General features: G+C 39.0%; 1 protein-coding gene and 1 long non-coding RNA gene across 3 annotated transcripts in view; one reads left to right on the top strand and one right to left on the bottom strand.

Moving 5' to 3' along the window:
- The first annotated feature begins 778 nt into the window (after nucleotides 1-778).
- septin7b (septin 7b) lies at nucleotides 779-24,407 on the top strand. 2 transcript variants are annotated; one of them, XM_005751484.2, is made up of 15 exons: nucleotides 779-978; nucleotides 1,425-1,426; nucleotides 3,891-3,993; nucleotides 5,640-5,746; nucleotides 6,734-6,834; nucleotides 7,595-7,729; nucleotides 11,501-11,618; nucleotides 12,162-12,254; nucleotides 12,354-12,450; nucleotides 12,658-12,709; nucleotides 13,615-13,743; nucleotides 14,712-14,732; nucleotides 17,636-17,771; nucleotides 19,476-19,618; nucleotides 23,001-24,407. In XM_005751484.2, the coding sequence occupies exons 1-15, from the start codon at nucleotides 975-977 to the stop codon at nucleotides 23,038-23,040; spliced, it is 1,281 nt and encodes a 426-aa protein (XP_005751541.1). In that variant the 5' UTR covers nucleotides 779-974; the 3' UTR covers nucleotides 23,041-24,407. The 2 variants fall into 2 exon arrangements, with proteins under 2 accessions (XP_005751541.1, XP_005751542.1); XM_005751485.2 differs by lacking the exon at nucleotides 14,712-14,732.
- Nucleotides 24,408-24,470: 63 nt separating this feature from the next.
- The window catches only part of LOC102204375 (uncharacterized), a 1,312-nt gene continuing 815 nt past the window's right edge, over nucleotides 24,471-24,967 (bottom strand). The window contains exons 4-5 of the long non-coding RNA XR_312242.1: nucleotides 24,892-24,948; nucleotides 24,471-24,808 (exon numbers count right to left, since the gene is read on the bottom strand). This is a non-coding gene — a long non-coding RNA (uncharacterized LOC102204375). The remainder of the gene's footprint in view (nucleotides 24,809-24,891; nucleotides 24,949-24,967) is intronic.

The raw sequence follows: 24,967 nt of genomic DNA, 5'->3' as shown, positions 1-24,967 counted from the left end.
AACGTTGTTCATTGTGATCTTACTCAGCAGATGCAGTCTAGCCTCTGGCTGCAAAAGGGGGGATGGTAGAAGATGCCAGTAGTATAAACAAATTAAGCTGAACCACTGCCTTTTGATTTTAGATGTGTTGTTGCAAAGTTTGCAAGGTAATCTAAAGATGTTTGTTTATCCTTGTTTTCAATCATCCTGTTAACTCTCTGTGCAGCACATCAGCCCCATACTTTGTATTGTGACTATAGGCTACTGTGTCCCTATCAAATTTTAAAAAGAAAATTGAGTGGTTGATAAATTAAAATAGGCTAGAAATATCAACACATGCACAGTTAAGCACAGCAAGTTACTGCTGATCTCAGAAAGACAAAAAAGTAAAAGTATTTTATATATGTCTAGCAGTGATGCTAGTTTTTTAAAGGTGAGAATAATATATGGAGACCAACACAAAATGAGTTTCCCCAGTATATGTTTCCTTGACAGAATCAAGAACCTTTCCGCCATAAAACGGGGCAGAAAATATTTAACTGCTGCATAAAAAACACACGAAAATGCAGGAAATGAAGTGCGCAAAAAATTCATGGGGGAGGATCTCCATAGCCACTAATTGCAATGTATCTTTTCCATTTCTCGAGTAAAACCTATGACCACGTGTAACTAAACTGAGAAGGATGGGAAACTGATTTTACGTGCTCGAAAAGAAGATTGTGACTAAAGAAACAAAGAAAGAATGAGTTTTGTTTCGGCTGTGGTTTATTCTCGCGAGATCACACCAGCACTCAAAGAAAACGAATTGTCATCGCGAGACTGCAGTGGTCCTCCCCTTTGTGATTCACGTACACGTTTACGTCTCATTTTTGGCATAGTTTCGTGGAGTGTGGGAGGCGCTGCGTGCCTCTTTGTGCGTAACTCAAGCAAAAGCAGTGAGGGGAATGTCGGCTTGTGAATGATCGGTGTTTGAGACGGCAGGGAGCGTCAACGTTATGGGTGAGAACGCTACAGGCAGCTAATGTCACAAATTTTTCAGAAAACATTGTTTTAAACTGTAACCGTGATTATTTCAGTTAACGGAATTCACTATTTAACATTTTGGCTTTCGCTTGGTTTAGCTTGTGTAGTTGTCTGAGCAACCAACGCCCAGTCGCCCGCCTCCAGTAGGATTGTAGCTAGCTAGTTGTTAGCCTCGGTTCGCGAGCAGGCTGCATAACCTAACGGGAGTGTCATTTCCTGTCTTAAGCTCTTCGACAAAGTCTCCCATTAAACGTTTCTATGTGTTTTATGTGCTAACACCTTAACCACCGGTCACTGTTTTTACAAAGCCTGTCTACAAATGTTAGTACTTTGTCTAATGAGCTAAGTTGGTGTCGTATTTCGGATTTAAACAGCTCACGTTAATGCTAAGTTGCATGCTTTCAACCTCAAGAAGCGTTGAGCTGTTGTGGTTTTCGGTTTAGCATTTTTTCTAAACGTGTGAAAGAATTAAGTAGCACTATGTAGAAAAGAGTGTGTGTCGCAGTCGCAAAGCCATAATTTTTAAAGCTCTTTTTTAGCCAGGAATGGGTGCTGCATTAGTGCGTGATCAATAATTTGATCAAACTCCCATGATTGGAGTATCTGGGTTAGGCAGTCAAAGCCAACTCTGGGGGATGTGGCAAGTTAGGAGGGGGAGGAAGGCAATGCTGCCATCTAATCTGGATTAAAGTGGATCTAGTACCTCAGAGTTCATGTTTTGACTTTTAAGTTCATTAGCTTCAGACCGTGGCCTCTAAGTCAGAATGCTGTACCTGCTCCCCCACCCCCGTGTCGCTGTGTCAAACTGAAACACCAGATTTGGTGTTCTACGGAGCAGAGCTTTCTAAAATCTGCACAAGCAAACTTTAGCTTTCACCTGCCACCACTTCCTTTAGCAGCCCTATCACGAAATACCGGAAAGGAAACACACGGTTGTAGTTTTAAAATGTCGGTTCTCATATTTTCATACTTAAAAAAATTACCTGTTTGGTAATGCCTGTCTGCAAAACCTAATTTACAGTATTTCCAAAACTAAGGCAGTATGATACGGCTGAAATTAAATTGCATTTCTGGTAGGCAAATCAGCACATTATGTCTTGGTATCGCACAAAAGACACGTGGGCTGCTGTTGGTGGGCAGGAGATGCTTTGGTGTAAGAAGCAGAAATACTCTTATAGCCACAGGCAAAAAGAAAAATCTGCAGCAGTTGGTGAAGCTTGCTTTATGGTGCTACTGACATTACAGGAGCAAAAACGGGCTTGTATTGCTTAGATCGTGAATTATTTTGCCTGCAGGCCTCACAACTAAAGAAGCTGATTCTGGAGACAGGATAGTTGGTTTGTCAGGTTGTCTGAGATTTCTAAATTATTTTTTTGTTTGTCTTCCTGTGCACTCCCCTGTGATTCTTTGTCCCTGGAAATGTTGGCTCTTCCTGCACATGCTGGGATTTCATTACGTCCATCAATGCCAAACAGCTGTAAGTATAAAAAATATGTTTCATGCCTGAAATGTAACTGGACTGCAGTATTTTTTTCAGCAGTCTTTTGTCGATAAGCTTCTCAGAATACAAACCAGAATGTGTGATGCTTGATATAGTTTTTCCTTTTTACTGTGGAAAACCAAAGACAAGTGACTGAACAAGACAGAACATTGACAAAAAATAAACTATGGTGGTATTAACTTACGCTGGACATTATAAAGAAAATTTTTGTGGTATTTTTCAGGGTGTGTCGTGGTATTATTTTAAATATTTTAGTGTAACTGGATCTTTATATAGATTTAAAATGACATTTTTTGTCAGACGTAGATCCAATTAAAAACATTTTTAAAAAGCCTACTCTTAAGTTTTGATTTTAAAGGAAATATTTCGCACAAGGCTCTAGAGTCATTCTGCCTGTTATACCTTTAACATGTATGTAATGGCACCTTTTTGTTGCCGTTAAACAAATTCTGCCTCAAAAGCTACTTTGAATTAAACTCTTTTTTTGAACATAGTCTTCCAAACTTTGTTGCCCAAATGATTTTGCCTCCAGGTAGAAACACCAGTTAGCCTTGAATAGCACATTGTCTTTGCGTTGCCTGGTCTTCTGTCACTGTGTGAAATTTCAGCACAGAATCAGCATGACCAGAAAGGAAGCAAAACAGGTCTCCTTCTTTCGTTTAAAACTTTAAACCTTCCCAACAGCTGACATGGCCCCTGTCTCCGGGCAGCTCTGCTCCCCTTTCTTTATCCTCCATCTGTCTGTATTGTTCTTAAACTCAGCAATGGAGCCCCTCCCAAATGCTACCTGGCTTGCTAACATTACCCAGCATGCCATTCATGACAATTTTTATAGCTTTGGAGAGAGTTTTTTGTTTTAGAGTCTGTGTCATGCCCTGTTGACTAGAGTTAATTTTAGAGTATGTATTGTTGTTTTGTATTAAGGTATATGAGTATTATGGTTCAAGCCATGAGCGATAAGGGTACACAGCTGATACACTAAACACACTCATTAGCAAGTGGCCAACAGTGTAATACATTTAAACGACTTTGAAAGCCCTTGTGGATGTTTAGTCTATTCACCAGTATGTAGGTATTTGAAATATTCATATCACGCATGAAATCATGGCTGATAAAGGGCCCAACATTGATGTGTATGTGTACAGCTCCATTCTGGGCTTTATGGTTTAAATTTATAACACATCTTGAATATTGTGGCTTCTGAATACTTTCAGTGTAAACTTAATCAGTTGCATAATAAAGATGTGAGAATATACTTTTTCTTCTTAATCCAACACAGTGGAGAGTCCGTTTCAATTCAGGCAACATAGTTTGTTCATGACTTTTTGTTTTACACTTTAGAAAATTAGATTTCTTTGTGGTTTAATTTTTTTTAACTTTCTTACAGCAACAGAAGAACCTAGAAGGATATGTTGGCTTTGCAAGCCTCCCGAATCAAGTCTATAGGAAGTCGGTGAAGAGGGGCTTTGAGTTCACCCTTATGGTCGTGGGTAAGAACACACGCTGCTCGCCACTCAAGTTTTCCCTTGTTTTGTTTGAATCATTTCATTGTATTCGTTGCGGTTGGCATTTTAACATCCTTCACTATGTGGTTTATTTTAGAGAGAGAGACGGGTTTGTGTGTGTATACACAGCCATATTTATACACAAGGGACAGACCCCCAGCTTTGTAGTGTTAATTGCTGAGTCAAAGAGGAGGGGCGCAGATTGCATTCCTGTTCGAATTCATCTCGATGTCAGATCTTTGACACTGTCTCTCAGCAAAGAAGCATTTGGGTTGGAGTTATCTAAAAGTGCACTCAGCGAATCAGAAATGCAGACATTCTTTTACAGTGCTCGGATGTGGTGGTTGACGCTGTGCCAAGATCCTCCTTGGCTGATGAGGCCGTATTTGGAGGGACAGTGTATCCTAGGGTCAAAGCCATTTCCTGTGGTGGGACCAAGAGAATTCATACCCAGCATGCATCTAAGTAAAGCCAGTAAAGAAAACTGTGCGTTGTTAATGCTACGAGAGTGACGTCTCTCGTTGCATTAACAATGCACAGTTTTCTTTAATTATTGCTGCTAATAAATGTTCAAACCTGTTAGTGAGCTGTCTCTTAAATGTTGTTATTAGATAGCTGAAGTAGAAGATCACTTTTGCTCCCCCCTCACTTCTATTGCTGTTGGATAGTGACCAAGTGGGCCTCTGGGGGCTGTGAATGCTTCGCTCTGTTTGTAACAAATATCTTCATTTTGGGGATAATTGCTGAAAAGATTAAACAAATGGCTTTGCAACAAGGAAAGAAGAGGAGGTCCTCTGGGCTTTCTGTTGCTTAAATGGTGGCTATTGTTTTTATGGTATCACCCGCTTTCACGGACACACTCACACTCAGCTTTTCTTGGCTCCAACTAGCTGCGAGCCCACATGTCCCTGCAGTGCTGTTCACATACAACGCAATGCGTCACCAGCGCGGTGTGATAGGAGTCAAGGATAAAAGATAAAGGGAAGCACAAGGAGAAATTGAGATGGCATCACCACCAGTGGCTGGCTGGCTGGCAGATCTCTGCATGCCTCATAAAATCACATGACCCAACAACCTGTTCAGCAGCTCATTTCACAGGCTTGTCAGGCATTCAGATCGCAGTTTCTCGCTCATTGTTGCATACGGTGATAAAATGTACAACAAACCGATGACACAGTACGAGCTCCACACATTACCCTTTGCTTGTAGCTCTGGCATAAATGGTGGCTCGTTAAATATTGACATATGGCCATCAGCAAAGTCGGGCAGTGCCAGTGGTCGTTTCCACTAATGATCCTTTTCTCTGGGAGCTTGGACACTGGACGCACAATGGAAACCCAAGCATGAGAAGTCTCCCGGACTCCACAGCCAGCCAGCTGCACATAACAAGAGCCATTGTTCATGTTGTTTTCTTAGCCTTTTAACTGGTAACCCAAATGGATCAATGTCTTGGGCAAATGTTACTTGCATCCCCAGTTAGACACATGGTCTTTTCTTGTGTGGAAGATGCCAGCAGTAGACTTTGTATAGCTGTGTTACAAGTGATTTTAAACCTCTTATTCTGAGTGATACTGTGTCTCACAATCTCACTGTGTTTTGTTTTGTGGGTTTTTTTTGTTTGTTTTTTACAGGTGAGTCTGGACTGGGCAAGTCCACATTGATCAACTCTCTGTTCCTAACAGACCTGTATTCAGCAGAGTATCCTGGACCATCACACAGAATCAAAAAGACTGTGCAGGTACACACTGACAAAAATACCTCTTTTAAAATCAGTTAAACCTGCAACAGCATGTGCTGGGCTGAAATAATATCACTATCTTTAAGCAATACAGGTGTTGTGGTATAAAAGTTTTTCTTTATCTGTCCTTGTGGCAGCAGACCTGAATCAGATATTAAAGAAAATGTTCCACTGCAGATAATTTTTGAGTTTTTATTGTTTAAATATTGCAGTTATCATTGGGACCGCTATATCCAGAGAGGTACTGATAATAAACACGAGATTAAATTTAGATATTTTCATTCATTGTCCTATATGTGATAGACGTGGTAAAGCTGAAGGATCACTGTCAGACTCTGCTATTATTTAGTACCAGGCAGCTTTTTGGGGGTGATGCATGTAACGTTTTTTTTTCTAAAGAAAATGGGATATTAAAATACTACACTAAAAAGTCTTAAAAGCCTGAATGTATGCCATGCAGATTGAGCAATTAAGAAAAAAAAAATATGGTTTTTACTATGGTGTTTGTCATCATGAATTGTATCTGAATATTGGAAGCTGGGGAGAGTCATGGGGTGTTGAAAAGGTTTTGTTATTTTTACATTTTTCTCCCAGTTTGTGAAATTATTCTCACAATTGTTTGAACAAGTCAGACTTTCCGTCAGCTGACCACATGACTTCATGTTAATCTTCCTTGATTACAAAACACCGTCCTAGATCCTAAAAGCCTAAAGTGCTGTGTGACTCTTGCTTCAAAGCCTTTCTGGTTTTTCAGAATAGTTATCAATAGCACAATATGCGAAGGCATGTTGCTACATGCTGCCCATTGCCAAATATTTTCTGTATGAGTTTTGAAATCTTAGATACACTTACCTTAACGTGACAATCATTTTACACCACTCCTTCCATACTGTGTTTTCATTACCTACTAAACAGGTTTGGTTTCAAAGGCGCAGTTTATGGGAGAAGTAAAACTTAGCATTCCTGTCATTCTTTCTTCGTTGACAGGTGGAGCAGTCGAAAGTTTTAATAAAGGAAGGCGGTGTCCAGCTGCTGCTTACAATAGTTGACACCCCAGGGTTTGGAGATGCTGTCGATAATAGTAATTGGTAAGGGTCACCACCACCTTCATTTGTAATCCTTAAAATATCAAAGCTACTCTCTGACATTCCTGATTCAGAAGAAGGGTGCAGCAGTTCCGCAGATTTCAAAAGTGGATTCAAGTGCTTTGTATGTTTGTCTTTTTGGCTCATTATTGTGAAAAATCCCATTATCTGCCAGAATCACATTAATAAATGTCACCTATTTAAACCACTTGATCAACTTTTTATTCTTAATATCTATTTCTCACTATGGGGAGGTGAAATATACACCTCAAAAACTTCTTCACACTTCTTTGTCTTATATATAATGTAGAACATCAGATAATTGTAGTGACACATTTATCATGACAGATCAAAGACTCCAGAGTTGTTTTATAGACACACACTTGTTAAATATGATCCTTTAACTTCATTACATTTTGCCACATACAACTTGGACAGGACATGATAAAAGCTGGTCTGATGACCCTGTCATTTTGAAAATAACAAATGAGATAGAAGGGGGAAAGAAAACAGTTTTTGGCAATTTCAGACTCCTAAAGTCCACTTATACCTGATTATACCTGTGTGATTATTTATAAAGAGCAATCTAATTGACCTATCTTAAAAAGTGATACATTCCTGCTGAAACAGCTTTTATCCAAGGAATAATCATAAAATGGTTTATGTGCACCTTTGTCACTCGAGTCCACTAGTGAAATGTTTCCCTGTTAAGAAACAAAGACCCAGCAATAACTTAACTGAAGCTGTAATTTGTATTACACAGCTGGCAGCCAGTCATCGACCACATTGACAGCAAATTCGAGGATTACCTCAACTCAGAATCTCGAGTGAATAGAAGGCAGATGCCCGACAGCCGAATCCACTGCTGCCTTTACTTCATTGCCCCTTCAGGACATGGGTGAGTCTAGGACACAGATTCCGTTAAAGACAACTGTTATCAAGAACCTCTTTTAACACTATACAATGCTACTACAAGCATATCCAGAGAGAATTAACCTCTTAAACTGCCACATGATTGTTGGGTTTGAAGTTAGCGGATGAAAAGCATTGGACTGGAAAAGGGAAAAGGTAGTAAGGGGAAGGGTGAACAGTGAGAGGAAATAGTGTAAGGAGGGAAATGAAGGGTCAGTAGTGCCTCAAAGGTCAGTGAAGCAGGGTTGTGAGTGGAAGAAAAGGTTGCTGGTTGAGATCATTGTGCAGCCTGGAAAATTCAGAGAACGGTCGGTAGTGTAGCATTTCCTCCCTGAGCATTTTCACTTAATATGGCTTTCACGGAGGTGCTAGATGTGCGTACTGCTTCTGAAACTAACAGCATTGAGCGGTAGTCATGTTGGACTGCTTAAATTTCTGCAGTAAATTCATATCTTGACATTATTTTTCTCCTACAACTAGACTCCCCCACCCCCACCCGTTGTGAGTGATAATGTGAGACTGAGTCAGCCTGACTTGCAAAATAAGGGTTAAAAGTGGGCCTGTTAAAAGGAGAAATAAGTGTGTGGGGGTTCTAAGCAATACTGAGACGCTGGCTCAATGCCCGGCAGATGATACTGATGACAAAAAGATGACTGTGGAATTTTAATTATAATGTTTATCATTCATAAGCTACCATGTCTTCTATAACAGGCTGGTGTGCTCATATGGCCTTTTTTCTATGTGTGTCTACGTGTCATGGATGATGCATGTTGGTTAAAGATGAGAAAGTGTGAGAGTAGTGAACGTGAGAAACTCTAGTAGTTATTTCCTGCCCTCGGGGGGGGAACAAGATAAAAACCTCTTAAAAATGTATTTAAATGCACGAGTTGGTTTTATTCCTTTTAAAGTGAATGGTTGCTCTCTGTCACATCTGTTGACCTTATTGTGTCTGCTGTGTGGCTTTGCAGATTTCATTAATATGCAAATATCGCTGCTTACTCACATGCCTTTCAATCTGCTGATCATGACCTACTGTAAGCCGTGAACCAGGCTCTGTCCTCCTTTGTGTCCTCATCTGCTTTCTGTGAGACATTGTGTTTGTACAAGCCCGCGATTTGTACTCACACAAGCTTTACTTTTATCCTTGAGGATGGGCAGCGTATGCTCTGGCATAAACACAACTGCACACTCACAGAGCACCCCTTCATAACAGAGCTGACTGCTCTCACACAGCCGCACAATGACCTCCAACATTGTGATATGCTCTGGCATTCACAACCCCCGCAGCTAAACCCTGGTTTTCCTTTGGGGTTTGAGGGGCTGATGTGACGTCAAGGTTATCTGCAGGTCTAGAAAAGTCTCATAAATCACTGAATTCAGTTCAAGACTTCAAAGTATTGCAAGATTAGCATCCAGGAAGACTTTATTTAAAATACAAGGGAAACTTGAGTGGTTGTGGATTTTGCTGTAGGATGCTATTGATTTTTTTTTTTGTTTTTTTTTTTGCAGCTATTAGATTTTTAGCAAGCAGTGTTACAGAGTGGGTACAAAGTAACTAAATATAGGAAGAAAACAAGCACAGCAGATGTCAGCTGACATAAAAGTGACTCACTGTAATAGTGTATAAAGTGATGTGGACAGTGCAGGGTTTAAGTTAACAGCAGAGTCTCTTCTGTGGTGTGTATTGTAGGTGCGAACAGTTTCCTGCCATTGTGGTAGTAAAGCAGAATCGCTCTCTTTAACAAAGTGCAAAGTGTAATTTGTACCAAGGGTGGTCGGTCAATGATGAATAGCAGTTAATATAATGGTAACATTTCCATCCTTCAATTTTTACCACAATTTTTTTTGGATCCAAATTGCACTAATGCGTGAATTATGTATAATATTAAATCTAGGTCATATTATCAATATTAATTTACATGATACCTTTACATAATTGTGTCAGTATATTTAAATCCTTTCCTGCATCATTGGTGACATGTGTGGCGTAGCAGTTAGTGTTGGGGCCTTTCTGTGTGGAGCTTGCCTGTTTTTTTTCCCTGTGGCGCGTGTGCGGGCAGAGTGGTTTCCTCCATAAATCCAAAGACGTACATTTTAGGTTAACTGCCGATTCTAAATTGTCCCTGGATGTGAGCTGGATAGAGTGACAGAATAATGTGCTTTTCAATATGTAGTTAAAAATGCGTCTTGTAGTCTGAAGAACCTTGAGTGGTCAGTAAGACTAGAAAAGCACTTTATAAATGCGAGTACATTACATTATTAACATAAAACTGATTTTTTTTTCCCGTCCATCTGTTTTTCTTTTGGATAGTTTTAGGGAAACACTAACTGGCTACATATTTGTATTGGCTGTCATTTGCATAAGTTGACATGTTTTCTTTTATCTGATTGGCTGTTTGTTTTGTCAGACTGATTTTGTGCAAGCTAAATGCTTATTTTTTTAAGATAAGGTCTCCCTGGAAATGATTCAGAATAAATTAACCAAAAAATTGCAAAAACTTAAAGGATATTAGCATTAGGATTTATACATCTTTAAAGTCCCAGAATCGCACAAAGAACGCATCCTGAATTATAGTCATGCCTTAATTTTTCTTCAGAGACATGAATGACAAATATTGGGTTAAAAAATACTTTTATCAGCACAGCACAAGATCAGTTATTCTGGTCTTATTTGAGCTCTTGATTATTTAACACGATTTAACCCTGATGTTTAGAAGAATTATTTAGCTTTTGAAATGTATTCATTAAAATGAACTTATTTCAATACCAGTTTTGCTAATGCTGTACCACTTATGATTTCCTTTCTCCCTCCCTTTCTTTGATAAAATATGTAACAATATTTGTACAAGACAGTGTGGGGAAATATGTCTGTCTGGGTTCCACATTATTTTCTTCTCAGTAAAGAGATAAATCTGGGACACGTTTAGCTTAGCCAGACTGGTGTTAAATCACAGAGGGCGTTGATGGACTGAAATTCCTGTGGTTATTTTGTGTGGAGTCAAAGTTGGGAAAACTCCACACCTTCGGACCCTGTTTTCAGGAATTTAATGCGTGATTTCTGTGATCTTTGTGTGTGTGTGAAGTTGCTAAATTATCACTCAGCATGTGCCAATAAACTGTCTGCATTGTTTAATGTATTATCAAAGTCAGAGATTACCTGTGTGTTTTCACCCATACGAACTTCCTTTATGAAATGGACTCAATTAGGTAGCTTTTCATTGCTGCATTGCATCATTGCAGATTGTCTCAAAGAGTTTAAGAGCAGCACTGTGTTGTATACAAGCCTGCATAACCACATGATATCAGTCTTATCTTAAAGCATCATATTCTATTTCAAGGCACATTTAGACTTTAACCTCAAAGAATCAATAGAAGACATGATTGTGTTTGATAATAAAATACAAAGTGAAATCCAAAGGTACTGCGGTATTTCTCCAGCTCATAAACAACCAAAAATAGCAATGCTTCCCCATGACTGAGAGGTCATATTCCCAGATATTACAAACATAAGGTGTAAAGGAGTTCTATATTTAGTTTAGCTCAACTTATCTAGTCTACAAAAGAGCCGATCAAGAAGCCGTAGTCAAAAACCAGTCTGCCCTCAACTATCCTAGTAGCTTCTATATATAGCGAGGAGTACACACAACAGTAGTTTGGCAGTTTATTTTATGCTTTAATGTGCTGCACTGAGTCAATGTGTCTGTAAACGTCTGGCATTATTTCAATGAAATGTAAAGCTGTATTTTGATCTCTGCAGACTGAAGCCCCTCGACATCGAGTTTATGAAACGGTTGCATGAGAAAGTGAATGTGATCCCCCTCATCGCTAAAGCAGACACTCTCACCCCTGAGGAATGCCAGCAGTTTAAGAAGCAGGTCAGTGGTTTCCACAGCTGCAAAGTCCTGCAGAACAACTATGTCAGAGGCTCCTTTATTTATTTATTTATTTTAAATTCCCTTGTGGTCATTGGCATGACTGATGCCGAATGATAATAGAGTAGAAAACACCATGTTTGGTGTTGCATTTGTCAGTGAATACAAAAACAAGGTGGTATTGCAGAGAGCTAAATTTAGCACTGCGTTTCTATGTAGTGTCCTGAGCATGGTGGTAGTAGGTCTACACAACCTTTGTGTGTAAGGTTCTTTATCCTTTTTGTTAAAAAAAAATGTCATCAATCCACCGTAAGATCAGTCTTCTGTTTTGGCCAACATTGTAAACTTAACTTTGTGTTACAAATGTAGCTGGTGTCAAAGACAACTTAACACTCACCTGCTTGGAATCCCCCCCCCCACAAAATGTTACAGTTACCAATATAAACCGTCCTCTGAACAGACACATTACAAATGACACCCTGATCTCTTGTTTAACCATTTTCTTGTCTGTCAGAATGACTTAACGGCCTTCTTTCCTCCTGATAGATCATGAGGGAAATCCAGGAACATAAAATAAAGATTTATGAGTTTCCTGAGACGGATGACGAGGAGGAGAACAGATTGGTCAAAAAAATAAAAGTAAGTGTCTTCTAGTGTGTTGTAACCACAGGTTCATATACTTGAAATACTTCAACAAAAAAAAAAATCATTGAGGGTAAATGCTTTGTTTTTTGCTAGGACAAGTTGCCACTAGCTGTGGTAGGCAGCAACACCATCATCGAAGTGAACGGCAAGAGAGTTAGAGGGAGACAGTACCCCTGGGGGGTTGCAGAAGGTAAGAGACAGAATGTGTAATAAATGCATCTAAGCAAATGAAAAGAGTCTTATGATGGGACAGAGTTCCTAGAAACATGTGCATGCATGTTTCTCTGCATGGTTTATTGGATTAGACTGCAACTGTTACTTGAGTCTAAGCTACAAACAAGATTATGTAAAAAACATTTATCCTGATAACTGACTGATGTCTTACTTTTCATTACAGTTGAAAACAGTGACCACTGCGACTTCACCATCCTCAGGGATATGCTCATCAGGTACTGGATAAAAAAGACCTCATGATATAACCCTTGTTTCCTACACATAGACCTTATTACATCACTCATTAGTGCATTGCTTTGGTGTTTTTAAATTTTCATAATCTAAAAAAAAAACAAATATTCTTTTTCAAAGAACACAATCAGTGACTGGACAACCAGCCCGGTCTTATTTTGAAAGTTCCGTTCTGGCCTGTCCCATCTCATGTTTCCCTTGCCAGGCACACTGGTGTAATATCAGTTTCACTTAGTTGCTTTCGCAGAGAGAATCTTGTCTCACACTGGTACGGGGTTAACCCGGGGTTCAGATAGTTAATGTATCATTTTTCCACCATTACCTGTTTTTGTAATTTTGTTTTGAATTTTTGATTGACTAGATGGTTTTCGTGTTTACTTCAGTTTTTAAAGATCTATTTTTAATTGCTTGTAGTGGGGTTTTTTTTGTTGTTGTTTTTTTAAGTAGTGGTTTAAAATGTTAAAAGTTCCCAGTCTCGTTAAACACCTGCACAAAAGCCTCTCCAGGGTATTTCACCACAGTGACTAAGACTGTAACTAAAGATATTTCCTGAGGCCCTATATCATTTAAGTTGGTTTTTGTGTTCCTCAAAAACCTTTCTTTTTTTCTTTTTTTTTTTCCATTTAACATTTAAGGTTTAGTTGGATATAAAAAAATTGGGTCCAGCCAATCAGTTTAGACTGCAGCTAATGTATGTACATACAATGTATGTCCCCTTTCTGCTCTGGTGATCTTCTGCATCACCAGCTGCAGTTTAAGCCAGTTCATCCTCAACTGATAATGTTGCACGTTTTTCAAAGTAACTACGATTATCATTAAGAACATTTTAAAAAAATAGTATAACTCGAAGCGCAGTTAAAGTATATATATTCTTCTTTTTCCACCCCAGAACTCACATGCAGGACCTGAAAGACGTGACAAACAATGTCCATTATGAAAACTATCGCAGCAGGAAGCTGGCCGCTGTCACCTACAATGGAGTGGACAACAACAAGGCTAAAGGACAGCTGTCCACCAAGTAAGTCCTAGACAAAAGGCACTAGACACATCAATTGTAGCTAAAGGGGTTGAGGTTACCTCTGCTGTTAAACTGCCCGAGTAACAGCTGCGTTTTTCAACCTAAATTTTAAAGCCTTCTGGATTTAGTATCACATATAATGAAGCTAATGCGTAGCACTGAAGGAAGGGTATACCAGAAAGCATTGTATGTTTAGAGCACACACAGTGTAGATAGTGTATTTTAATTAAGTTAATAGAATCAAGTTGATTTCTGCTGATTCTGATGTTGCAGAATATGTTGCAGTTTTGTGTTGAACTCATTTCATGCATACTTTTTGATATTTCATGTGTTTTGGACTTTACATAAGCTTAATTTTTCAAATTTGCATGTGTTAACTTAAGTGGAATAGATTTCTGAAAGCAGTGGGATGAACATTTGCCACATAGGAGACTGCAGATGGCTGTGTTATCACATTATGTAATCATATCCTTATTTTATTTAAGTATATTGGTTCCAGGCAACAGGGAAAGACAAAGCTGGAGGATGACTTCTTTCACTGAACCTTGTGATCGGGATTTGTGAAAAATACTGATGTGTTGTTGTTTTTTTTTTTAAATTGTAGTTTATCACTCTACTAATTTTCCACTGATTTCAAGCTTGGATTCAAAACACAATGATTAATTGTCATTAATACATTCATAAGCAAATGGCTAACACACACTGCTAAAACTCTAGCTCCATGTTGCTGATGCTAACACACAGCTAAACATTTGACCGACGGCTGAGTGTGTCTGACACGCAGCTCACAAAGCTGACACTTATTTTTTCCACACTTTTTTTTTCCATTTTGCAGTGAAAAATAGCTTCAGTCACAAACTAATAAGTGTTGTTTTATTTTAGTGCATGATCTCATCATTGCATGCTTTGTGTGTGTGTGTTTGTGTCTGTCTGTGTGTTTGGTTGTGTTTTTGTTTTGTTTTTTTTAGACTTGAAACAGTTGATGGAATGTAAGTCAATTTTTTTTTCAGTATTTTTGAGACCTATAACATCTTCATCTTCACATCCTTCCTCTCCTCTCCTCTTTGGCTGTATTTGGGTGGTTTCTATCCCCCTTGTTGACTTTGGTCTGCCCCCGCCTACTTTTTCCATAGTAAAGGTTTTGAGGAGGAAAACTGTGAACGGTCTCACCTCCTGGTCACTATAGTTTACCAACCAGGACTGTGATGCTTTCAATTTTTCCAATCGACAATTTTTCCACTTCTATATAGTCACTGCTGCCTCCACCTGCTGCTGCTGCTTGGATTAGCAGCAGAGACCTGCGCATGAGATGTTTTAAGCGGTTACCAGTACTGGGCAATATATCACATTTAGAAAAAAAAAATATATACACATAGAATAAAACAGTATCTTTCTCATAGATATAATTTAAGTTGTGCTGTATGAAGAATTTGTCCAGCAAAGCCATACTAGTGTTTGCAGGTCTTGTTTCCACTGCAGTCTCCAACCTCTCCACTCTCCCTCTGCATCTACAGTTTGCAGAAGGAAGTGATGCCAGTCCAAAAATGCATGTTAGTTTAGAGATTTAACTGACATTAGCAACTTAAGCAATTATTTTTACTTATTTAATACTTTTAGAAGACTGAAATAAAGGTTTACACTGCACAATTGTTGTAAATATTAGCAATTTAACTACAAATTTTAATTTTAGTAAAAAAATGAAGGTTAGTACGATAACACCAGCAAACTGTTGTTTATTCTCCCGATAAAAATTGCACATCTTAGTTTTATCATCCGTACTCCACCTTAAGTGACCCTACAGTTTGAAAACCTCTGGTGTACTAGATAAACGGGCATTACACTTCTTCTGTAACACATAAAACTGGCTACACCAGATATGAAAATAGTCTGACTGGTGCATGTGTGCCACTCTGCAAACATAAATCTGGAACACTTCTTGTTCTGTCGCAGAAATGTTTTATTGTGTGCCTATTTATTTAAATATATTAGCAGAATAGTATGCAGACAGTAACAGACATCTGCATTTATTCTCACAGTACCAGCCGGCAGATGTTTTGTAACTGTAGGCAGTCTACCTCAGCCCACAGATGTTCATGTTGGGTGTTTAGCTTTTAGTCCACATAAGCTGGTGGAGTGTAACAGTTTCACTTCCTTGTCGGAAAGGACAGTCTGACAGCAGGTGAAGCTTTGAAAATGTTCTAATTATAGCGTGCTCTTGAAATGAGGCAGACAGGTATGCGAAACAAAAATATCTCTGGCAGCCTGTTGCCTTTCTTTACGAGTAGTCTACTTTGAAAATCTGAGACTGAAGAAGTCACTTGGATGAGTGACGAAACGTTTCTCCCACAAAACGCTACGTCCAGATGAACAGAATCAACTTTTTGGAGATACTTTGAAAATCCATCTATCACCTGACCAGAATTATAAAACCTGACTCATTCAATCAGCCTAGCATTTTAAAGTTTGTCAAAACCGGACTTATGTCTAAGTTATGTTGATTTGTGTTAGGCGGCATGCATGATGACTAAATATAGAAAGTATCAGGCTTAAAGAGTTGAGAAAACCATTTCTATTAAGATTTAAAGTTTTAAAGACTTTTAACTCTCCAAACTAATCTGCTAATCTGCTTCAGCAGGACTGGGGGGAAAAAAAACATATTTACATGAATATGTTCATTAAAGCCCCTTTTCCATTAGTACCTACTCTGATCGGCTCGGCTCTGCTCTGATCGACTGGTTTTCTTGAGTAGCACCTAATGTGTGTGGTTGTCATCATAGAAACAAGGCCCTGCATCCTGTTACATGATTAGTATGTGACACAAATGCTACAGCGAAGGTGGACGTTGATGCAACAATATACCTGTTGCCCCTTTTTTAAATAAGTAAATTCAAATTAAGAAAAATGTGAAAATAACTTGTGCCAGCTGAGAGCTGATGATTTCAAATCAAACACCAAAGCTTCTCCTGCTGCCGTGTGAAACTACTTTTTAAATGAAGAATATTAAAAACGTGAAGAAGCAAGAACCTAGCATCCACTAGCACACGTTTTGTGTGTGTGTGTGTAGGAGGGGGGGGGGGGTTGTTTGTTTTCCCCCTTCAGATTTGTTTAGCCTCCCTGGGGAAAAACAACACTTAAACATAGAAAATGTTTACAAAAATGACAACAACAAAAAATCGGGCGTCTCTCCAGTTGTCATTCCCACAAGCTACATTCCTCGTAAGCTCAGGTAACCGCTCCACATTCTTCATGACAGGTCTCTGTTCACTTACACTGCAACAAACCAGCCTGGTGAGCTTTACTAATGTTAATCCACCTCCACTCGCTGTCAGTGGTCACAGGTTCCTTGCATTAACTTTTGGATCCCTCCTCTGGTTCCCAAAATTGGTTTGTGGTTGCTTTCATGTTCTTGTCGCAGCCTGGGATCCTCCATTCCTAAATCTTCACTTGTGCCTCTATTTTTCTCCCTCCTGTTGTTTTTGTTTGGAAAAAAGGGAATAATACTGTAACGAGATTTCCTTGTAGTTATGAAAATGTGCTGTATAGATTTATTGTTTCTGTGAGCTCAGCAGATGACAAATTTAGTTCTAATAAAATTACTTTTAAGGTTTGATCCAAACTGATGCATCTCATGGTTACATTTCAAGCATTGTCCTGCTTCTCTCTCTGTGATGTTCCAGCCTGCATGCAGTAGTATCTGGAGGAAAGGAAATGCTGAATTGAGACTTTAATTTGCAGACAAAACTGACTAAAAAAGCTCACATAATTAAGTCATTCTACTGATTAGAAACATTAGTAATACTGAATATACTGATAAGTAGGATGATGCTAGTCACATTCTGTAGTTCACGTCTAAATTTCTGTTTGTGCATGTTTTCGCGTGCTTCCTGTACAGGAGTCCTCTGGCCCAGATGGAGGAAGAGAGACGAGAGCATGTGACTAAGATGAAGAAGATGGAGATGGAGATGGAGCAGGTTTTCGAGATGAAAGTCAAGGAAAAAGTGCAGAAGCTCAAAGACTCTGAAGCAGAGGTAAAACACACAGGCTAATGAATTCTGCAATTCATGCAGCAGTGAAGTTGCCTGTCTGGGCTCCTTCCTTCCTCTTATGCTGACGTGTTTCAGCGGTTAGACGTGTGAGGGGAACTATAAGAGCGTGCGCTGTTGATTTTGTGCACATGAACGTTGCTCTTTTGCACGCAGGTTTTATTCCTACGTCTCCCAAAACAATGTTTAGAAAGCAGATGTTTGAATGTTTGAAGAGATAATAGCCTTCACATCCAGTTTAATACAAACTGCTACTGACAGGAGACTGGCTCCAGATAGTTATAAAACTGTTATTAGACCAAATGTTATTAAAATATACCAATTCTGTCTTTGAGTCATCCTCAAAACTTAGTGAGCTCATAATGTTAATAAAGTAGATAATATTCTACCAGTGTAGACAAATGTTTATTTTCCTTCATTTCATATCTCTGACAGTACGTATTGAGACTTGGATTCAGTTCTTAAGTCTCCTCTCTCTTCTGCATTTCTCTAAAGTCTTTATTAGCTCCAAGTCCTCCATGAACAGCTCAGTTTCACCAGCACCAAAATGTAAATGCAACACCCTCTATAGCACGGGCTATAAGTCATGTTTTAAAAGATGTGTCCCGTTTGCGGTTTATATGTGAAATGCAAACACCGACTGGTGTTGATGTAGCACTTGTTGTCTCATTAATACAACACCAGTGGTTATTTGAGAATTTGCTCAGTTGAGAGGATGTCAGTCAATCCTTCATCCAGCCTCTGTCTCACTGAAGTCCTCAGTGATCAGTTCCTGTGATACCTTACAGACCTCAACATTTGTCCCATCAGAGCACTTCGCTCTTAAAATGCAGACTTACTTGTGGTTCCTAAAGTTTCTAAAAGGTTTACTAAAAGCCAGCACCTTCAGGTATCAGGTGGAACCAGCTCCTAGTTTGGAACTTCCTGCGATACACTGAGAACCTCCTCTTCCTTCTCTTTACTACTGTGGCTTTGTGTCTCGTCCTTTTTACTCTTCTCTTTCACCCTTCCACCCCAAATAGCTTTGGGAGATCTTCCACCGCTGTTGTTAAGTGCTGCTCTTTACCTTTAAAATTTAAATCACCATGCGGTGATTGGTGTTGGGAATTGGTGCTTTATAAATATATAAATATAAAAACTTTAATTAAATAGCAGAGTGTAGTCTGAGGCTACATCCCTAGTTGATATCTTAAAAGTATTTAAATTACATCACTTTTTTGTGTTAGATTAAATATTCTACATAATTAATCTGTCACTAATTTAAATAGAAGTTGGAGTCAAAGTTATAAATAAACCTTCAGACTAATAAAAATTTAATTGAGCTTCTGATGATTTTCAGGATCATTCGCTGTCCAATTTCCCTCGAGGTTAAAGTTTCAGCTCATTTCTTTCTCTCTTTAATCAGCTGTGTTTTTCTCTCCTGTGAGTGTTAAGCTGCCACTAAACTGAAATTTAGCCATAAGCTCGAAAACATTAAGAATTAAAATATAAAAACGTGGTCTCACTTTGACACTATGATTGTCTCTTTATAGGATTATTCATTCTCCTTCTGTGTAACTGAGCCTGTATCAGGAACACAGATAAAGTGGCAGTTCACATTTCTGTGTGTGCAGCACTCAGCTTATTTCCTGCATGTGTGCCACTGCCTTCAGTCCAAAGTGCTTACAGCGTCCTCTGTTCTGTTATTAGCTTCAACGGCGTCATGAACAAATGAAAAAAAACCTGGATGCTCAGCACAAGGAGTTGGAAGACAAGAGACGCGTGTTCGAGGAAGAAAGGGCAAACTGGGAGACCCACCAGCGCCTGCAACAGCAGCAGATGGAGGCCACCAGGTACAGCACACACACCGGGGCTCAGATCGTGTATATATGCATCATCATAGTCACACCTTGTGGTTCAGCTTTATGCAAAGTTTGTGCATGCATCACACATTGCAGGGTTGGGGAATAAATAGATTAGTGGGTTATGTCTTTTCATTTTCTTAGATTCTGCATTACACTGCATGCTGTTTATTTTTCAGACTACCAGCCCTCTAAATACTTGATTGGATTCAGCCTTTATGCTGTGTGTGTTTATCAGGAAGTGTGTCAGCTTCAGGGCCAAACAACAAAACGGAAGCAAACCATCTAACAGGAGCATAAAAAAGCTGCAGCAGTGTTTTTTTGCTTCAGTGAAATGTGGTGTAGTGAGTGAGATTGTTGTATGAATGTAAAAAAAAATTTGTGCCATTTAGGGTATTTAGCAGGGTTGCACTCTATGGTATTTTTGGCTGAGGGTAGATGCAGTTCACTGTGTTGTAAACACAGTTGACTTGGAGGCAGCTTCCTATGTCTTAACTTCCTTTCTAATGAAGTTTAACTACTTTACCTAATGTGCGCAGTATAAAGGTTTTCTCGCTCTGTAATAAATTCATGTGCACATGTGGCTGTCTGCTGCTGTGTTTGTGCTGTTAGTCCTTTTACTTTGCAACAGCAAAAAAGAAAAAAACAGAAGTTATAATGTTGAAAGAACTTCTGTGTAGATGAATGAAACTCGTCAATGTTTATTTGATCCTAGTTGTTTTCGTTCTTCTTCCTCTTCACGGTGAGCTTGACTGTGGTTGTTTCAGTCCCTGGACATGGACTGCATGTGAATGGATCACTGTAGTCTCCACAGTGGCCAAATTTCCATTATAATCCTCTAAACAGAAGACTATGGACCCATGCAGGACCACACCCTTAAAATGACACATCAGTAAAAAGGCAATAAGTACAAAAACGATTGTTGACAATGTTTCACAACATTGAAAAAAATAGCATAACACTTAAGATTTTTGAGAAGGTACCAACAGTATCATGTATGGTCAATAATTTTGTTAAGTGGTAGCTTAAAAAAAAAAAAAGCAGCTAAAGACTAGGGCTGGGCGATATGGCCTAAAATTCATATCGCAATATAATTTGAAGCATGTGCAGTAACGATATATATCACAATATATTCTTTTCTTCTGTATAATGTATTTTCCACACTATAAGGCACACTTAAAATCCTTTAATTTTCTCAACAATCGAGAGTGTGCCTTATGTATGAATTCTGGTTGTGCTTACTGACCTCGAATCAATTTTGGCGTGCAAAAATCTGTATAAATTTTTTTTAGTACAACTTTGGTAAGCTGCACTGCTTGATGGATTGTCAGAGCATTACGGCTGCCGTAGTGAGGAGCTTCGCGGAGTAATCTGGATCCATTCAGTGTTGCCAACTTAGCGACTTTGTCGCTATATTTAGCGAGTTTTCAGACCCCTTAGCGACTTTTTTTCCAAAAAAAAAAAAGACGCTAAAAACAGACAAGCGTATCGCTTTTACTCTCAACAAGCAGCGGATGCTGTAACGCAGTCAGTTCTTCTTTTACTCTTTTACTCTTATGCTGTTTTGTGGATCACAAGGTTTAAAACTACTTATAAACACACACACACAAAGTAACTCCACCAGAATGCTTATTTCGGGTCCAAGCCCAAGTAAAGGAGCAGGGTTGGAATTGTGACATTAAAAAAAACAATAATTGCTAAAAGAAATTTAATTTGTAGTTCTAAATAAACTCTAAATGCATTTAGGACGTTTTTTACTCACTTTATGTCTCTTCCACGATGTTATTTCTCTCTCAACAACATAGGTTACAATTATGCAAATTAGGCGATGACGTCATTTAGCGACTTCTAGCGACTTTTACGACAACCAATAGCGATTTTCCTTACTGGGGAGTTGGCAAATGGTAAATGGTAAATGGCCTGTATTTATATAGCGCTTTACTAGTCCCTAAGGACTCCGTTTACTTCAGATCCCAAAGTCAAACCAACACTAAGAGTTAAACGGTCTAAATTCTTTCATCTTTAATTAAATCATCAGCGTTGCTGCTTTACCTGGTGTAACAATTAAGTTTAACATCCATGCGTCCATGAAAACAGAATTTATTAAATTTAACGGAGTTAAAAGTTAACAGGAAGTTAGCTCGCTAGTTTACACCTAAACATTTTATACCATGTTCTGACTGAGAGATTTTTGAAACTAATTAAAACGTACAGCTCTTCTACCACTTCCAAGATAAATGAAGACAGGAAACTAAACAGCAGTGGCGTTTGCAGGGTTACTGAAGTTGGACTACCTGGTATATAATGATGTGCTACGTGATTGCTAGCGACACAGCTATGTTAGCATAACATTAGCACAGTGAAGCTGGAGGATGAACGCCAAGTTTGTTTGTTTTTTCCACTCGATAAAATTTAACGTGAGGGATTCTGGTGGTCAGGGACAAATGCAATCGCATAGCAGGATGCTATACACGGGCCAAACTTCAGTCAGGAGAACAACTGAGATTATTCATCCACAATACGGGGTTAGTTATTAATATACTGCAACAACATGGGAATAGAGCAGCCGCGAGAGAATTCAACATTAATGAATCAATGTTACGGAAGTGGAGGAAGCGCAGTTTTTGGCCTTCCCCATATTTCAAAAGTGCTTCATCTCTTTGCTATGACTGTCGCCCGGCATAATTTGCAGATGATAATGGTTTTAGCCGCTGCGATGCTTTCGACCAAAACAGGCGCAGCTTGATGACGTCATCAACATGCGCTATCGCGATAGAGCGATATAGTCAAAATCTCTATCGTTGGCCAAATTTATATCGTTTATATCGCCCACCCCCACTAAAGACTGTTTATTCTGCCAAAAATGAAAATGGACTTTAGCCAGCTGAACCAGCCAAAGGTTCTCATTCTTCTAAACCAGGGGTTAATTTTCCCAAGGGGCCACCAGTGCAAGTTTATCAAGGGATAAAATTAATATTGAGTAGAACTGAGTTCAGGCGCTCAACATTCCCAGTTTCTCATGTAGCTCTTTGGGAAAACTAACTGCCCACTCCTGCTCTAAACCAGGCTTTGAGCTTCGAGCTTGTATATTATTTGATGATTTTACTCGAAATGTGATTTGGATAAATTGGGCAAGGGAGGTCAGTCAGTTGTGATATGAATGGGTTTATTGTTTCTTCTTTATCGGCTCACATCACAGCAGACAGAGCCTCCGTCAGAGCATCAAGAACTTTGAACAGTGTTGTTAAAGATTCAGCAATCATCAAATGAAGTGGTGTTTGTTGTTTTACGCAGTTATAACCTACATATATAAATAAACATGAAGTGTTTGTAGAACAAATGTGTCACTGACTTTTCCCCTCTTCTTCTTCAGGACCCTGGAGAAAAACAAAAAGAAAGGCAAGATCTTTTAAGGACAGTCGGCAGGACCACCGCCACTCGAGAAATTTATGTTTGCCAATGTTGCCAGTCAGGACACCAGTGTGTGGCTCTGATGTTACCCCACCTCCTCCCAATCTTCCTCTATCCTCCCCTCTTCTCCCCGCTCTCCTCCCCCTCTTCTTCTGTCCCTGCTCTGTCTGCCAGCACAGCTGTGCTCCTGCTCCCAGCTGCTAGAGGGCGCACTGGGGGCATTTGTGGGTGTGTGAGGGGGCCTGGGGGGGGTCTGCATGTAAGGCCAGAACAGCCTCTGCAGAGCCCCCTGGCTGCCTAAGAACAGCCATTATCTTCTTCATCATCCTCAAGGAATGTTTACTTTCCATATTATTTTAATTATTATTATTATTATTGTTGATGTTATTATTGTTATACTAAATACTGTTCTCCACCCCCAAATCGGCTGCTTTCTTTCTTCCCAAGGTTGCTTTTAAATGACTGGTGTGTGTAGATTTATCATTTACCGGGGGCCGCGCCAATGTTTATCTTTTGCTTTAATTTTGTGCTGAATAAATCGTTAGAGAATGATAATGAAATGCTGAATATGGAATATATACCAATAATCTTTATAAATGGCGGCCAAATTTCCCCAACCTTTAAACATCTGTGTTGGCCCGCAGTTTCACAATCGGTTCATCCCTACAAATACCCACAAGTACAATCAGTTTCTGTTGAAATGCTTGTTTACAGGAAAAGTTAAAGTATATGAACATTTAACCTGACCTTCAAATGTGTATCAAAGTAAGAAAAGGACAAGGCATTAACGAATCCTTTGTTTTGTTTTGGTTTTGGGTGTACCTGTTAAACCTGTAACCCTCGTCCCATCAGCGCAGCAGGCTAGAACGAAACACTGTCGGTAGAAAACGCGAGAAAATGCACCTTGGGCCTTTTTATAGATAACAAAAAATGGCTAAAGCTTCTTTTTTTTTTTCCTGAAATATAACGCTTTCTTTTTCTTGTGTGTTTAGCTATGTTCACTAGCCTCGGACCACCATTTATATTGTCATAAGTGTTACATTTCACTTTAGTTTATTTTTATATATACCGAGCCAGCTGAAGTAATAACTTCTTTTGTATGTTTAGAAAAATCCTCAGAGACTTGACAGCTGCGTGTCCACTGTTAAAGAAAAACACTTCCAAATATTAACAGTGATTCTGGACACATTGAAAAAAATAAAATAAAAACAGCCCACATGTTATTTCAGTTACTCTGCGGAAACCATCAGTGGGAAATGAAGAGTCAACACCACATTTTGCTTTGGCTATGTACTCCATCTCTGTATTTTTAATTTTATTTTTCATTTGTAATGTACAAAGTCACTTAATAAACCTGTGATATTGAAGAGTAAGATGGATTTATTATGAGAAAACGTGCTCATTATGAAGTGGGGAGAACACCAGTTTTGTGACTGAAACAAACATAAAATAATGCTTTTTATTTAATTTTTTTTTTTACAAAGCCCCTCAATTTAAACACGTGCTCTGGTCATTTTGAATTATTAAATGATTTCTATAGTGGCAATATAGGACACTGTTTTACCACTAGGTGTCGCTCTGTGCACTTTAAGTGTTAGGGCGATTTTCAATGGCACTAAATGTTATATTTTTTGTTATATATGTTATATATTTTATACATTAAATAATATGTACAGACTATAAAAGTTGAATGGAGACAAATCACACGGATGGAAATTTAGTTTTTCTCTCCGATCTTCAGCCTTGAATCGACGCCGGGTCACAGAGCTCCTGCGGGGATGAAACCAACAGTTGACCAGGCAAATGTAAGCTGATGTGAGACTAGATTTATGAAAGTGTTGCGGGAAATATACCTTAATCCCAAGAGCTTCTCTTTCCCATCAGACCCACAAAGGTTTGAAATTTGTGCCCTAGAAAGAAAAACAGCAT

The sequence above is a fragment of the Pundamilia nyererei genome, unplaced genomic scaffold (assembly GCF_000239375.1).
Source record: "Pundamilia nyererei isolate P.nyererei 1_Seehausen unplaced genomic scaffold, PunNye1.0 scaffold00313, whole genome shotgun sequence".
In the NCBI taxonomy this organism is placed as follows: Eukaryota; Metazoa; Chordata; class Actinopteri; order Cichliformes; family Cichlidae; genus Pundamilia; species Pundamilia nyererei.
The sequence above is the reverse complement of the archived record's forward strand: the minus strand, read 5'-3'. Positions and strand labels throughout refer to the sequence as shown.

Excerpts from the sequence above, each read along its gene's own strand:
- septin7b (XM_005751484.2), top strand. Across the intron at positions 13,744-14,711 it reads AAAGGACAGCTGTCCACCAA|ACTTGAAACAGTTGATGGAA; the intron begins GTAAGTCCTAGA and ends TGTTTTTTTTAG. Across the intron at positions 14,733-17,635 it reads CTTGAAACAGTTGATGGAAT|GAGTCCTCTGGCCCAGATGG; the intron begins GTAAGTCAATTT and ends CTTCCTGTACAG.